Here is a 13,764-nt window from a genome sequence, read left to right on the forward strand (position 1 = left end):
GAATTGCCTGGGGGCTGGGCAAAAAGGAGGAGGAAAAAAGGAAACCATGGAGAAGAATGTCCCCACTCTCTGTGAGTTTTAGGTGTTCCGTTTCCAGGCTTTTCCCTGGATTTCTCTGCCCACATAGTCCTCACTGCTGGTTTTGAGGCCACACTGAGTTCAGGCCAGGAGATCCCAGAGGAAGAAACGCTAAACTCACTGCCAGGTCAATGGTACTCTGAATTCTGGTTTTCTTCCCTCTTCTTCCTACTGCTATTTATTTCTCAGAGTCCTCAGATGACTGTGCCATGCCTCTGCCCAGGTTTCATAGTACATGAGTGGGAGAGAATGGGTGGTAGTGTGTGTTTACTCTATCTGACCCAGAACCAGACCTCTCTGCCTAGTTATTTTTTATTATGTGTCAGGTATTATACTTAAGAAATTGTTCGTTCAAGTAATTTGAGGCCTAGAATAATGCAATCTTCCTGCAGAATGGATTTGTTTGATTCTGCCTATGGACACAGCACTCCAAGGTCACCTTCATGACGGGCTGAGACACTTTGAGAGTGGGTTCCTGTCTACTTCCAGCTGACCCTTCCTTCTACAGTATGGGTCTCCAGCAGGGGCTCCAGTAGGGTCTGCATCCTGGCCCTGGACTCTGAGCCCCTTTTCTCTAGGCTGGCAAGGCTGTCAGAGGCAATGCTCAGCCTCGAGGCTACCCCTGCAGAAATCGGGAAATGCCCCCCAGTAGAAAAGGGGGCCAAAACTGGGCTCACGTCCCTGGGTCCTCATCCCCTCCTGGATCCTGACCTCACAATTCTCCACTCTCATCAGACTTCTCTAATGCCTTCAGGCAGATGATTTTTATAATTTGTCCAACTTTTTCGTTATCCTTATTGAATGGTTGATCCAAATGACCAGATCTACCAGCCCTGGAAGTGGTCACCTCTTTTTCCTTTTTATACAGATTAAGAAACTGGCCTAGAAAGATTTCCTGAGGTCACTCAGTGCACAGATGAAGAGCTGGGATTTAACTCCAGGGCATGTTCTCTTAACTAGTACATTATACAGACTCTACTGAAAATTAGCTTTATTTTTATAAGAGTTTTTTTCCCCCAATTAATTGTGTGTGTATTAAAATCAAGTAATACATGAATACACTCATATTTTTTAAATCGAACCATTACAGATACTAAAGGGCTAGCTTCTCCTTTGTCCTCTCTTTACCAGAGGTCAGCAAGTCTCAGTTTGGTGTATGGCTTCACTGGGTTGTTACTCTTGGGAAGCTGACCTACTCCCTGTGGGAATGAGTTTCCAAGAGCACAATGGGAGTCACTGGAAACACATGACATGAGGTTAAACTTGATCTGCAAATATTTTTCATGAACGTATCATAAAGCTAGGAAACCGTGGCGTAGTGGTTAAGTGCTACAGCTGCTAATCTAAAGGTCGGCAGTTCAAATCCCCCAGGTGCTCCTTGGAAACTCTATGGGGCAGCTCTACTCTGTCCTATAGGGTCGCTATGAGTCAGAATCCACTTGACAGCAACGGGTTTTTTATCATAAAGCTAAGTCAAGTTTTATAATCAACAACTTTTCCTCCCAAATTATAATGAATTAAACTTGTTCGAGTTAGTCTTTCCAGTCCCTCAAAGTTGAAGTCAAGATTTTACTGACAACACCAAAGGGCAGGCTTGGTAGCAGTCTGCACAGGTAGGTACAGGTCAACAGAAGAGTTCATTTTCTTAATGGACAATTTAAAGTTGGAGAATCTTAGCATCAAAAGGGACTTCCCCACCCCACCTCCTGAACAAAATAAAACAAACACAGGCGTGTCCTCCACAGCAGCAACGCTGACGGATAATCCTACACAGGGAAATCGACAACAAGGTAGATAACATTAGCAGTAACAGGGAGCAGCCTTGCTCTTTCAGCACACCTGTGCCATTCTGCTGTGTTACCTGAGCAGGGCAGGCTCTGGAAGCAGCATGTCTGAGACTGAATACTGCCTAACTCCATAGATTCAGTGGAAAACAGCCCCCTATGCAGTCTGGGTTTCAGGGCTATTACGCACACAGGGAGCCCTGGTGGCACAAAAGCTTGGCTACTAACCAAAAGGTCGGCAGTTCGAATCAACCAGCTGCTCCTTGGAAACCCTATGGGGCAGTTCTACTCTGTCCTATAGGGCTGCTATGAGTCGGAATCGATTCGAGGCAACATGTTTTTTTGTTGTTGTTTATGCACATAGAGCCTCTCATGGCACCTGGCACATGCGTGTGCTAACACAACATGTGCTGTGAGCACAGCTGAGGACCAGGGAGTGATGCAGATTACACACAGGTCAGCCGGGAGGAGAATTCTGATGCTGTCTGGTGGCTCATACCTTGGCTTGCATCCAGCCGCAGGGAGCTGACAGGGGGTGGGGGTGAAGACTCAGGCACCTCTGTCACTGGGTTTTCAGGTACTGGACAAATGATAAACCACCTCTTTCCAGTATGCAGGACTGAAGGGAAGAACAGAGACAAGATCCACAGCACTGTGAGAGTGAGCTTCTTTTCAGGCCAACGAGATCCGTCACTGCCTTCCACAGACTCCCCATAGGAGTTCTGTGGGAACTCCTTCATACCTATGAGTTTGTCACTAAGAAGGCTGTGGGCAGGGAACCAAAATGCTCAGGCATAACCCTAGATGGCCTCCCTCCACCAAACAGAGGCAGTTACCCAGACCTCTGCTCTCTTACCAGGAGGGAGTGCACAGCCCTTCAAGGGACCTGTGCACTACAAGGTGGACACTCTCTGAGGGCCTCTGCCTGGGTTTCACTTCCTAGATGCCCACAGCACCACCCCAGTGAAGGCAGGGATGCTGGCTGGTAGACCAGTGGACATCAGCACACGACCCACAGGCCACCACATCCCAGTCTCCACTCACAGCACATGGGGCTCTTTGGACAGGGTGAGCTGCCCATGGAGGGAGCAGGACCTGCTCCCCCATGCTCCAGGCAGCACCCTCAATTGTCTGGAGGTCATCTAATCCCACACCCCACCCCACCCCATGCAATGGTTGAATCCCCTTACAATATTCTCAACTGCTGGCTTTTATTAAATGCCTGCCGAAAAACACAATGGCAGCAAATAATCCATAGAGAGAAGTGGAAATGACCAATGCTTTTCTACAGCCCTGTCTAATTTCACGCTGTAGCTGAGATGGCTGACTTACCATTCTGCTGATAGACTGGGGCATTGACTGGGGAGTGTCGACTTTCCTAAACAAGGTGGAAGACCAGGAATCAGGACAGACTGTACTAAAGAAGAACTTTCTTCACATGCCCACTCTCCTAGCCCCCGCCTTGGCCCTCCAATTGTCACTCAGTACTTAACAATTTGCGTGATCACTCTTGATATCTGAGCCTATGGGAGAGGGGTTCCAGATGGCACTATCATTGTACTAGCAGAGGATGGCACTTGGGGGAGGTAGGAGGCTGGCCTTGCCCCCCTTGCATGTCTCCTGCTCCCCTCCCCTGGCCTCCACCCAGCCCCGCTCTCGTACCCCCTCCACTCAGCCCAGCTACTACACGAGCAGGTGGTTCCTGGACCATCCCCGGGTGCCAGCGCTCACTTCTCCTGTGTCCAGGCCGTAGGCACTGTGGTATGGAGGGCTCGTGCCAGGGTCTGAGCCGCGGTCCCCATCTGTGTCCTCACTGAGCATGTCCTCGGCCTTGTCTATGACGTCCTTCATCTGCTCAATGAACGTCTCCTTCTCAGTCTGCAGGATGAAGTCGTGCTCCACCTGTGGACACAGGGAGTGCAGCACACACCTCTGGCTCACAAGTTGGGCTTGAGAACCAGTGGTAGAGGGCTGTTTATGGGTGATTTATTGGTTTTCCACTCTGCCTGGGCCCTGAGGGGAAATGCCCTGCAGAGGGCTGAATCCAGCTTTCAGACTCACAGCTCCTGAGTGAAGCAGCAGCCCTTGACAGCTGCACCATAGGCGGGTAGGGGAGGAGGGCTGGACAGGGGCACAAGCACTGATCCTCTAGGGTTGGGCCCAGGTGGTTCTCCCCAGGTGCCCCTGAGCAGCACACCAATCTAAACAGGCCAGGAGTGTGGAAAGGCCATGAGGGAAAGCACTAGTGTAGGGGCGCCCAGCAGCAGGTACGGTCGTGGGACCATATGGCAGACAGCTTGGCTCACAGAAGCACAAGGTTACATGAAGGAGGGGCAGAAGGGAGACTCAGGAAGGCGGTGAGTGCCCAGGCTTCTAGAAATGCAGCCGTTGGGACTGGGAGCCAAGGGACATGAAATGATACTGGAGACCCATCTGGTAAGGCAGGGTATGGGGCCAGCCAGCAGGAGAGGGAGGATCAAGGAGCTCAAAGGACTGGGGCGGTGATATAGAGGGAGGAAAACCGCCTGGGGCCAGGAGCCCAGGGGCCCAGGGGCCCAAGTGGGTAGGAGAGAGGAGGGCTGAGTGTGAAGTCACAAGCCTCAGCCAGGTGAGTTCAGGCTGGCGCCAGGGTGGGCAGGGGGCAGTCAAGGCCAGAGACACATCTGAGAGTCTTCTCTGGGACAGGAAACCTAAGGCGAGAACGGACCAGTCTCCTCTCCTTGCTAGTGTCAGTTCCAATGCAGAGGCCAATTTCCTTGTGCCTTCTACCATCGGTCCACACACCCAGCCTGTTGCCCAACCTGTACATGCTGCTTGCTGTCCAAGCTAAGTTCCCACATGACTCCCAACACTGCCCACCCTGTGCCCCAGCTGTGGGCTTGTGGCCAGACCCCTCAGTGTCCAGTGGCCCTGCCTGCCTCAGGCTGGAGCTCTGGCCATGAGCCCACACCTATCTTTTCCTCAGATGTATTGAAATTGGCTTTTCCACGGGGTCATCTCAGTAGAAGGCCCACCTCCACAGCTATGCAGCTCAGACCAGATTCAAATGGAGAGAGAGCTGTTTCCAAGGTCAGTGGGCAAGTGCACTGCAGGCCAGATGCCCCGTGCCCGGCACAAGCAGCCTGGTACCAGCATCAGGTCCAGGCCTTCCCTGCACTTTGGTTTAATATGCTGTCTCAGGAATGCCACCACCAAGCTTGGCAGTGCTCTGTCCAGCTCCCCCAACATCTGCCTCCGCTCCAGAGCAAGGCCTCCACGCACCACACCAGGGCTGTCCTGTGTTCTGTACTCCCACCATGGCCATGGCCTCCACACGAGAAGAGACAGTCCTGAGTATATGGACCCTCACGGACAACTCCAGCCTTTTCTGATGGACTCTTCTGTGAGATGGGCTGGCAGCCTCTCCTGCGGTGTCCTGCCAGGGTCTGCAGGACACACCAGGCCCTCGGTCTGCCCTTGCTTACGCCCCACTGGGCTGTATCCTTGGCCACACGGGCAGAGAGGATGCCCCTCGTCTCCCTAGCAGGCTCCATGAGGACCACTTTGCAGGGGGAGATAGCATGCCAGTGGGTGCTGGGTTATCGTGTACAGATGTACATCTGTGTCTTAGTGTAGTTATCCATTACGACACTGGTCTAAGGGGAGCTTTACAGGGCCAGAGCCAGGGCATTCAGTTGTGGGGTGGGGGATGCAATGTCATGCAAAAGAATGTAAGCAATTTTCCAACTTTATGAAAGTTTCATTAAACACAATGAAACTAAAAGCCCTTAGTAATGATAAGTTTTCCTGTTAAGTATTTAAGTACAGGCAGTCACCACGGATTAGGACTGAGTTTTGACTCGGAGCAGTGAGGTATGGTTTGTACTTAAGGTCAGTTAGTCAAGCGTTTGTCCTAGTATATAGTATACAGTGTATCTTTCTATGCATAAAAAAAAATCAAAGAAACACTTCCAGATACACTAAAACATCTTTAACATGATGATACAGTAACAATAACATCTGTGTTGCAAAGTAGCACTGTAGTATTAGGAACCACTCTATGTATCTCAAATTTTTAACATAATAGGCTTTACGGGGCTTGGTTCATAACTATGGTTGTATGTAAGTCAAAAGTTTGTAGCCCACAAGACTATAATTACGTAAAAAACAAGGGAGAAAAACCTAAACATATAGGGTTATAGGTACATCCTGGAAACCAAATTAAATCCAAATGTCTACAGTCTCCCCTTAACCACAGGAAGCTTCCATACTAAGACTAGGAAGAAAGGCCTGGCAATCCACTCCTCAAAATCAGCCAGTGAAAACCCTATGGATCCCAACAGTACAACCCACAAGTACGGTGGGGACAGTGAGGGCTAGGCAGCTGTGCACTCTGTTGTGGGAGAACGCCATGTATCAGTGGCGGCAGCTGACCACCACCACAAAGGGGCTCTCTGTCTCTCAGGACAGTGTGCCTGAGGCCCCGAGAAGCCACTACTCTTTATGAGCCACTGAGGTGTGCTGGGCCCCGCTCACCGAAAAGCTGCGCTTTGGAAGATGGCCAACAGGGCTGGAAAACAGCTGTCTAAGTAGCGCCACGTTCCATCAGCCAAACCCCCAGTTGCTCCGGCTTGGTCCCTGGGAAGCACGTCTGTCTCCCAGACAAGAGACTGTGAGAACAGGGGGTGGTGTGCCGTCTGCCAGGCCTCCGCTCTGAGTCTCCCACGGACTGCTGGCTCACTGACTCAATTTGCGTCCTATTTATATTACGCCTCCTTCATAAAGGCATTTTAGATGACTGGGTTTAAAAATGGCCCCTACAAAGCCAACACAGCACATGAGAAAAAAATCAAGCAATGAAATAGGGGGGAGAATCATAATGCTGAGTGAAAAGCAAATCCGAGAAGATGCCAGTTTCATAAACCTCAAAGCTAAAGAACTGCGTCAGTCACTGCACAGGGATTTGTGTGTGTGTGCAAACACACACATATGACCCAGACACACAAGAAAAAATGTTAAAAGCAAGGGAAAAAACAACATAAAATTTGTGCGGCAAGCATGCCAGGGTGGGCATGGGAACAAGGAGAGGGTGGGGGAGGGAAGCACACGGGTTACAGAAACAGCGCTGGTAAGTAACATGCTGTTCCCAGGGTGAATGATACGTTTACATACAGTCGTTTTTTATTACCCTTTATAATACCCGCATGGTACACAGTCGTTTGTATGTATAAAGTAACACCAAACAGACTTTGAAAACGAAGTAGGATGACAGAAGAGAGCTTTTCTGGCTCCAGGGGCTAGGAGAACAGTGGGTGAGGTGAGTTGGTGCAGGCTCCGTATACAAGGAAGCAGCCAGGCCACTGTGGAGACCCTGCCCCTGGGCCTGCACTCCAGGAGAGTTTGTCACAGGGACTGTCATGGATTGAACTGTGTCCTCCAAAAAAAAAAAAAAAAAATCAAAAAACCCGTTGCCGTCAAGTTGATTCCAACTCATAGCGACCCTATCCACCCAGTGCCATCGAGTCGATTCTGACTCATAGCAACCCTACAGGACAGAGTAGAACTGCCCCATAGAGTTTCCAAGGAGTGCCTGGCAGATATGAACTGCTGACCATTTGGTTAGCTGCTGTAGCACTTAACCACTACGCCACCGACCCTATATAGGACAGAGTAGAAATGCACCCCCCGTAGGGTTTCCAAGGAGCAGCTGGTGGATTTGAACTGCTGACCTTTTAGTGAGCAGCAAAACTCTTAACCACTGCATTACCAGTCCTCTAAAATGATATCTTGAAATCCTAACCCCAGTACTTTGAACGTGACCTTGTTATGAAATAGGGTTACCAGTTCATATGTTACCAGTTAGTTGACATGAGGTCATACCAGAGCAGGGTGAGTCTTAATCCCTTGAGGGTAGTGTCTTATAAAAGAGGAAAACAGACACAGAGACACACAGAGGAAAGACAGCCACGTGAAAATGCATCCATAAGCCAAGGAGCGCCAAAGGCTGCCAGGAGCCCCCGGAAGGCTAAAGGAGAAAGGCGTGGACTAGTGCCCTCTTAGAGACCTCAGAAGGAACAGACAAGACTGATACGCTGATCTTGGGCTCCCAGCATCCAGAACTGTGAGACAATCATTTCTGTTGTTTAAAGCCATCCACTTTGTGCTATCTCCTTACGGCAGGCCTAGAAGACTAAGAAGGAACTCCATAGAGAAGACACTGAACAATTGAATGACCCTGCACGGGGGTTCCCTACAGCACCCCATGTCAGTGCTTGATGAAAGCCAGGCAGGGTGAGAGCACAGGTCTACAAAGGGCACTAGAGCATGGCCAGAGGCAGATGGTCTGTCATGGATTGAACTGTGTCCCCCTAAAATACCTGTCAACTTGGCTAGGCCATGATTCCCACTATTGTGTGACTGTCCACCATTTTGTCATCCGACATGATTTTCCTATGTGTTGCAAATCCTACCTCTACGATGTTAATGAGGTAGGATTATCAGCAGTTACGTTAATGAGGCAGGACTCAATCTACAAGATTAGGGTGTATCTTAAACCAATCTCTTTTGAGATATAAAAGAAAAGTAAGCAGAGAGACATGGGGATCTCATACCACCAAGAAACAAGAACCAGGAGAATAGTGTGTTCTTTGGACTCAGGGTCCCTGCCCCGAGAAGCTCCTTGACTGGGTAAGATTGATGACAAGGTCCTTCTACCAGAGCCAACAGAGAGAAGAAGTCTTCCCCTGGAGCTGGCACTCTAAATTCGGACTTCTAGCCTCTTAGAGTTTGAGAGAATAATTTTTTTTTTTTTTGTCAAAGCCATCCAGTTGTGCTATTTCTGTTACAGCAGCACTAATAACTAAGACATGGTCCAAGAGGCAGTTCCCTGGTGGCCTCCAAAGCTGGGCTGTCCAATATGGCAGCCAGTAGGCACATGTAACAGTTGAAATCAATTAAATTAGGCTTCCTGGATTGGCAAGAGCATCTGCTCTTAGGAGGGTAGCATGTCTTCCTTTGTATCTTTCTGGCTATAATAAATGGGTAACTGTAAGTACAGATGCTCTCTGTGAATTCTGTGAGCGTTTCCAAGGAATTAATGAACCCACAGGGTGGTGGCTAGGGAGCACAGAAGGGCCATGTGGGCAATCTGATGGACAATGTCCTTTTAATTGTGAGCCCCCGAAACGGCTCCAGGTGGCTGGGGGTAGAGAAGGAGTGCTTCTTCGGGGGCTGGCGATGAGGATAGAGATGTGGGAAGGGGAGACTGGACCCACTTCCAGGTGGGAACTGGACTCATGCTGATCCTTGCCATGCAGTTAGCAATACAGGTGGGATTTGCCCACTGTGCCCCTCGTTTGGGAGTGTGCCCAGTCACACTAGCCACATTTCAATAGCTCAACAGCCATATGGGGCTAGTGGTTACAGTACTGAATGGCAAAGGACCTTACACTGGGCAGGCTGTTAGACAATCTTTTAGAACACTCTTCCAAAATGTCCGTCTGACGTGAACGATGGTCTGGAAGAACAGGGCCAGGTATGGTATTCACAGATGCTCCTTAGGAGAGCATTTCATGGGAAAACACATGTACAAAACACTAGTGTGCTCTTTTCTTGGGGATTCGCAAACCATTAGCACATTTGTCTGTGTGTTCATTTGGCTGAATATTTACTGGGGGCCTGCTATCCCTTCCCAGCCTGGAGCCAGATCCCACAGGGAGCATGAGAGAGTGGGCAACAATGGCGTGCTCACAGGGCACACTGGTGCACAGGTGGGAAGGGGCCCTGGGGTGAGGACGGGATGCTGTCTGGGAGGCCTGGGGTGGAGAGAATAGGTGCAGACAGAGGTGCAGGGTGAGGACCTCAGGCCCAGGCAGCACTCTCCCCACACCTGCAGGCTGGCGGGGAAGTAAAGGGCTCTGGGCAGGAAGGCTCCACCCAGCTCCACCAATTATCTAACCTCAATATCCTCTCTTTATCTCTGAGGGAAAGGCTTAGGGCTTCCATTTAGGAAGCAGCACTTAGACCTATTAGAACATTCTTTATGTTGTCTTCTCACCCCTCGATGTGCCAGCAGAGCGTGGGGAGAGCTGCTATACGCCAAGTGCAAGGTCTGCACACTCTGCCAGAGGAGATCCAGGAGCCCCAGGAAGCACCCATGGCGCACCCACTGGCCAGCCAGTATCCCCACAATGTGGACACCACATGGGTCCACCCCTGTGTGCCCAGAGAATGTGGGGAGACGTTCCCCAGCAAGGCAAGGCAGGGTAATCCCTCTGAGCAGCAAGGCCAGGTGCCCAGCCCAGCCTCACCATGTATGTGGCGATCTCGTCCGGCGCATCCCCATCCAGGTCAAACTTGAAAGTCACCATCTTGTGGTTGTGTGTTTCCAGCTGGCACTCCACCATCTTGTCCCCCGTGTTACACACCTAGGGGACACCCAGCGGGTCAACATTCTATGAGGGCAGCACCCACCCGTCCGTGCAGCCACGCCTGTGCCACTCACGTTCAGGATGGTCAGCCTGGGCCGGCTGGCTTTCTCCTGACGGGAGCGAGTACGGGTGGACTTTCGGTGGTGCTTCTTGGACGACTTGACTTCGAGCTTCCCACCTCCAAGAGTGCCTTCATAGCTGTCACTCATTTCCTTCCCAGAAGTAACATCGGAGCCCCCATAGCTGAGTGGAAACCAAGAATGTCAGTGCCACTCAAAGAAGATGCAATCAGGAAGCCTGGCTTCAGGGAAATAGCCCAGAAGCTCAAGCTGCCTGGGTGTGCTCAGTCTCCAGTGATCTGCAGGTCAGAATTGCTCGCATGATGACCCTATGCCTGCCTCCAGGGCCTGCACTCCTTCTCCCACACCATCTCCGCATGGGCGCCTGGGGGTCGTGTGGAAGGGTAGGACCCCCGGTCCTTCCATTACTGTCTGTGTGCCCAAGTTCCTCCCAGCCTCACCAGGGCGCTGTGAAATGGGTAAATTTGCGGTTTTAGAAAACAAACCCCTCCACTTCCCCATCCCTGCAATGAGAATGGCAACACGCCAACACTGAGGGCTGCTGTGAGGGCTTGAAGAGGACATGACAGTGGCCCTTCTCCAAACCTACCCCCAATAAGGACACTATTCCCTCCCCCTAAACAGGTTCCATCTCTGCAGACAGCAGGTGCCAAGCAGTGGAGGTGAGCCAGGAGGCCAAGGTCAGGCCTACTCTGCCCTTCTGGCTTCTCCCTGCCAGATGGGCAGAGGCCTCGGGGCCTGTCCAATCTTCTGCCCAGAATATGCCTCGGCTCTGCAGACCAGTGCCAGGACCCACACGAGTCCAGAGCACAGAGCGGGTGTTTAACAATCAAATACAAGAGGCACTCACCATGACTTTGCCAAGCAAGCCTTAAACAGGGGCTGAGATTTGTTAAAAACCCTGGTGGCACTGGGCAAACTGGAGCAGCAGCCCACCCTGGGACAGCCGCATGGTGCCCCAGTCTGCACAGGCTGGGCTGGGGCTGGCCGGGCAGTACGTTACCTCTCACAGCTCTGCAGAAGGCCCGGTTGCTTGTCCTGCACCACCTGCTCCTGCAGCAAGAGTGTGGGGAAAGGACCCGTCACTGTCCACTCCACCTTCTCACAGCCACGGGGCAGAGGCCGCCTCCCTCTGCAGGGAGACACCCTGCCAATGTAAGGGCGTAAGCCCCAATACTTGGAGCCAAGCAGATTTCTAAAGCCTGGGGGTGCATTATGCCAGCTCCTTTTCAAAAACACAATCCCACTTTCACCATCCCTTAAGAGAACATTCTGGTCCTACCAAGGTGTTCAACAGGGTTTTGTGCCACCTGAGGAAGGCTGTTTTCTAAACCTATGTATGACACTCTCTGTCCTGGTGTGGGTTTAAGAAGAGCATGAGATCTCTGGAGAGAGAGGCGAAGGTAAAAACAGCCTGTGGCTGTCCCGGCTGAGTCACACACCTCTCCTCTATCTACGTGTCCCCAACTCTGGGTACAAAGCCCAAGGGGGCCTAAGTCAGATACGTGGGGGGGCAGCCAGAGCCCGGCCTGGTGGCCATGCCCACAGGGTAGCAGAGTCCATACCTCTTGGGCTGATTCCACTGTTGACTGGACAGCAGGGCAGGGGGCAGTGACCATGGCCCCAGCGGGAAGTGGTGGGGTTGCAGGAGGCAGGAGTGTGGTGGTCTGGGAGGGCAGGCTCTGTGCAGTCGCCACCACGGTGGAGGCCAGGGAGCTGGAGAGCTGTGGCAGGAGCTCGGGGCCTGCCACTGGGGGCAGCAGCGGTGGGGAGAGGACAGTCGTGGGAGGCCCAGGGACAGAGGGGCCCAGGGCTGTGGAGTCCACTGCATACGGGGCTGGGGGGCCCAAGAGGACCTGCAGCACAAGGACATAGATGCAGGTCAGGGTGGGCTCCCTGGGGCTGAGGGCTGCAACCTTCACTGAGGGGCCTGAGGGGCCACAGGCACAGTAGCGAGCACACATGGTGCAGGGGCTGCCCCCTTCAAGGTAATCCCCCCAAAGTAAGCCCTTGTCAGGTATACAGCAGAAAGAAACAAAAACGGGCATGGCTACACTCCCCTTTGGAATCGACTCTCGCATTAGAGCAAGAATACCTAAAACTGGGTTCCATCACAAATTTCTACCTAAGTCCGTGAGGATGAGGATGGCGCAGGACTGGACAACGTTTCACTGTGTTGTGTTTAGGTCGTCATTAGGTGGAGGCAACCTGACAGGAACTAACAACGACACGTGCGGCTTACACTTCATAACAGCAGCAGGCTCCCTGTCACCACCTTGCCAGGCCTGGATCACTGCTTCCTCCCGCCTCGAGATCAGGGCTTAGGCCGCCAGAGGACCCTGCTGCAGCCCCAGCTACGCCCAAGACTGTCACAGAGGCCACCACCTCCTGGGAGGCTCATTTGGAAGCTCATGCTTCATTTCCCCATTTTTCCTTTCCTCTCTTTCTAAAAGCTCTTTGGGGGCATATAAATAAAAGATGAGGCAGGTGGACACGAAGCCCCAAGGAGCTAGACTTGTGAGGAGCCTTCGCCTTGGAAAAACAGAGCCCCCAAAGTCACCTCGATTTGGAGCAGGAGAGGGTGAAAACATACAGCAGCTCCTCAGCCCCTCAGACATGGGAGGGGACACCTTCGCTTAGGGCTCCTGGGCGTGAGACTCTGAGAAGTCGGGGAGAACTAGGGCCAGGTGCTGTCTAGCAGCACCCTGGCCACCAGGCGTCTCTCCCACACAGGGCCAACCTGCCGCATCCAGGGGAGCGTCTGCCTTCCACAGAGGGAGGCCTATGGGGTAGCCATTCACTCATCAGTCCAGGTCCCTCACGGGTCACCAAGCCTGGCCAGTGACCTCGGAGGTTCACGGCAGCTCCTCAGCCCCAGGCTACACACACGACCCCGCGTGAGCTTGCCTGGGCAGGAGCGCAGGAAGGGCAGTCACCAGATCCTCCCAGGATGGTGGGGGGAACAACCACCTCAGCCAAGGGACACATGGGGACACTGCCAGGCCTTGAGGCTCACACCTCCTTCCCCTTGCCTTTGGATTTCCTCTGAAAATGGATCTGACCCTGAATCAACCGATGTCTGAACTGAAGCTGAAGCCTCGCTGCGGCCAGGCAGGCCCCCAGTTACAGCACGGATTAGTGCTCTTTCCTCAAAACAACGCCGCCCTGGCGATCAGTAGGCACTGTCCCCTCTTCCTCTACATAAGAACCCCTTCTGGAAATAAGATAGCAAGAAACTATTTTCAGGATGTGGGCAAAGGAACCTTCCCACGTTCTCTGGAAGAATCGTCATGACAAAATAAAAATGAGGCCATTAGCTCTACTTCACACTGTGGCTCAGAAAGTAAAGAACACGCCCAGAGTCCCACAGCTGTGAGGGCTAGAGCCAGATGGACTGGGTGAGAGGGTCCCACA

At 52.2% G+C, this 13,764-nt stretch overlaps 1 protein-coding gene across 1 annotated transcript; it reads right to left on the reverse strand.

Annotated features, from left to right (window-relative positions):
• Positions 1-2,237: 2,237 nt before the first annotated feature.
• On the reverse strand, positions 2,238-10,973 carry LOC135232418 (serine/threonine-protein kinase WNK2-like). The gene is made up of 4 exons (XM_064291055.1): positions 10,151-10,973; positions 3,594-3,764; positions 3,195-3,240; positions 2,238-2,481 (listed from the first exon to the last, which is right to left on the reverse strand). Exons 1-4 carry the CDS (start codon positions 10,244-10,246, stop codon positions 2,309-2,311), a joined length of 486 nt encoding a protein of 161 aa, XP_064147125.1. The 5' UTR covers positions 10,247-10,973; the 3' UTR covers positions 2,238-2,308.
• Between the last annotated feature and the right edge of the window lie 2,791 nt (positions 10,974-13,764).

The sequence above is a fragment of the Loxodonta africana genome, chromosome 9 (genome assembly GCF_030014295.1).
Source record: "Loxodonta africana isolate mLoxAfr1 chromosome 9, mLoxAfr1.hap2, whole genome shotgun sequence".
In the NCBI taxonomy this organism is placed as follows: Eukaryota; Metazoa; Chordata; class Mammalia; order Proboscidea; family Elephantidae; genus Loxodonta; species Loxodonta africana.

Excerpts from the sequence above, each read along its gene's own strand:
- LOC135232418 (XM_064291055.1), bottom strand. The coding sequence starts at position 10,246 with ATGGTGGAGTGCCAGCTGGAAACACACAACCACAAGATGGTGACTTTC. Across the intron at positions 3,241-3,593 it reads ACGGCCTGGACACAGGAGAA|GAAAGTCGACACTCCCCAGT; the intron begins GTGAGCGCTGGC and ends CACCTTGTTTAG. Across the intron at positions 2,482-3,194 it reads CCCAGTCTATCAGCAGAATG|TCCTGCATACTGGAAAGAGG; the intron begins GTAAGTCAGCCA and ends TCTTCCCTTCAG.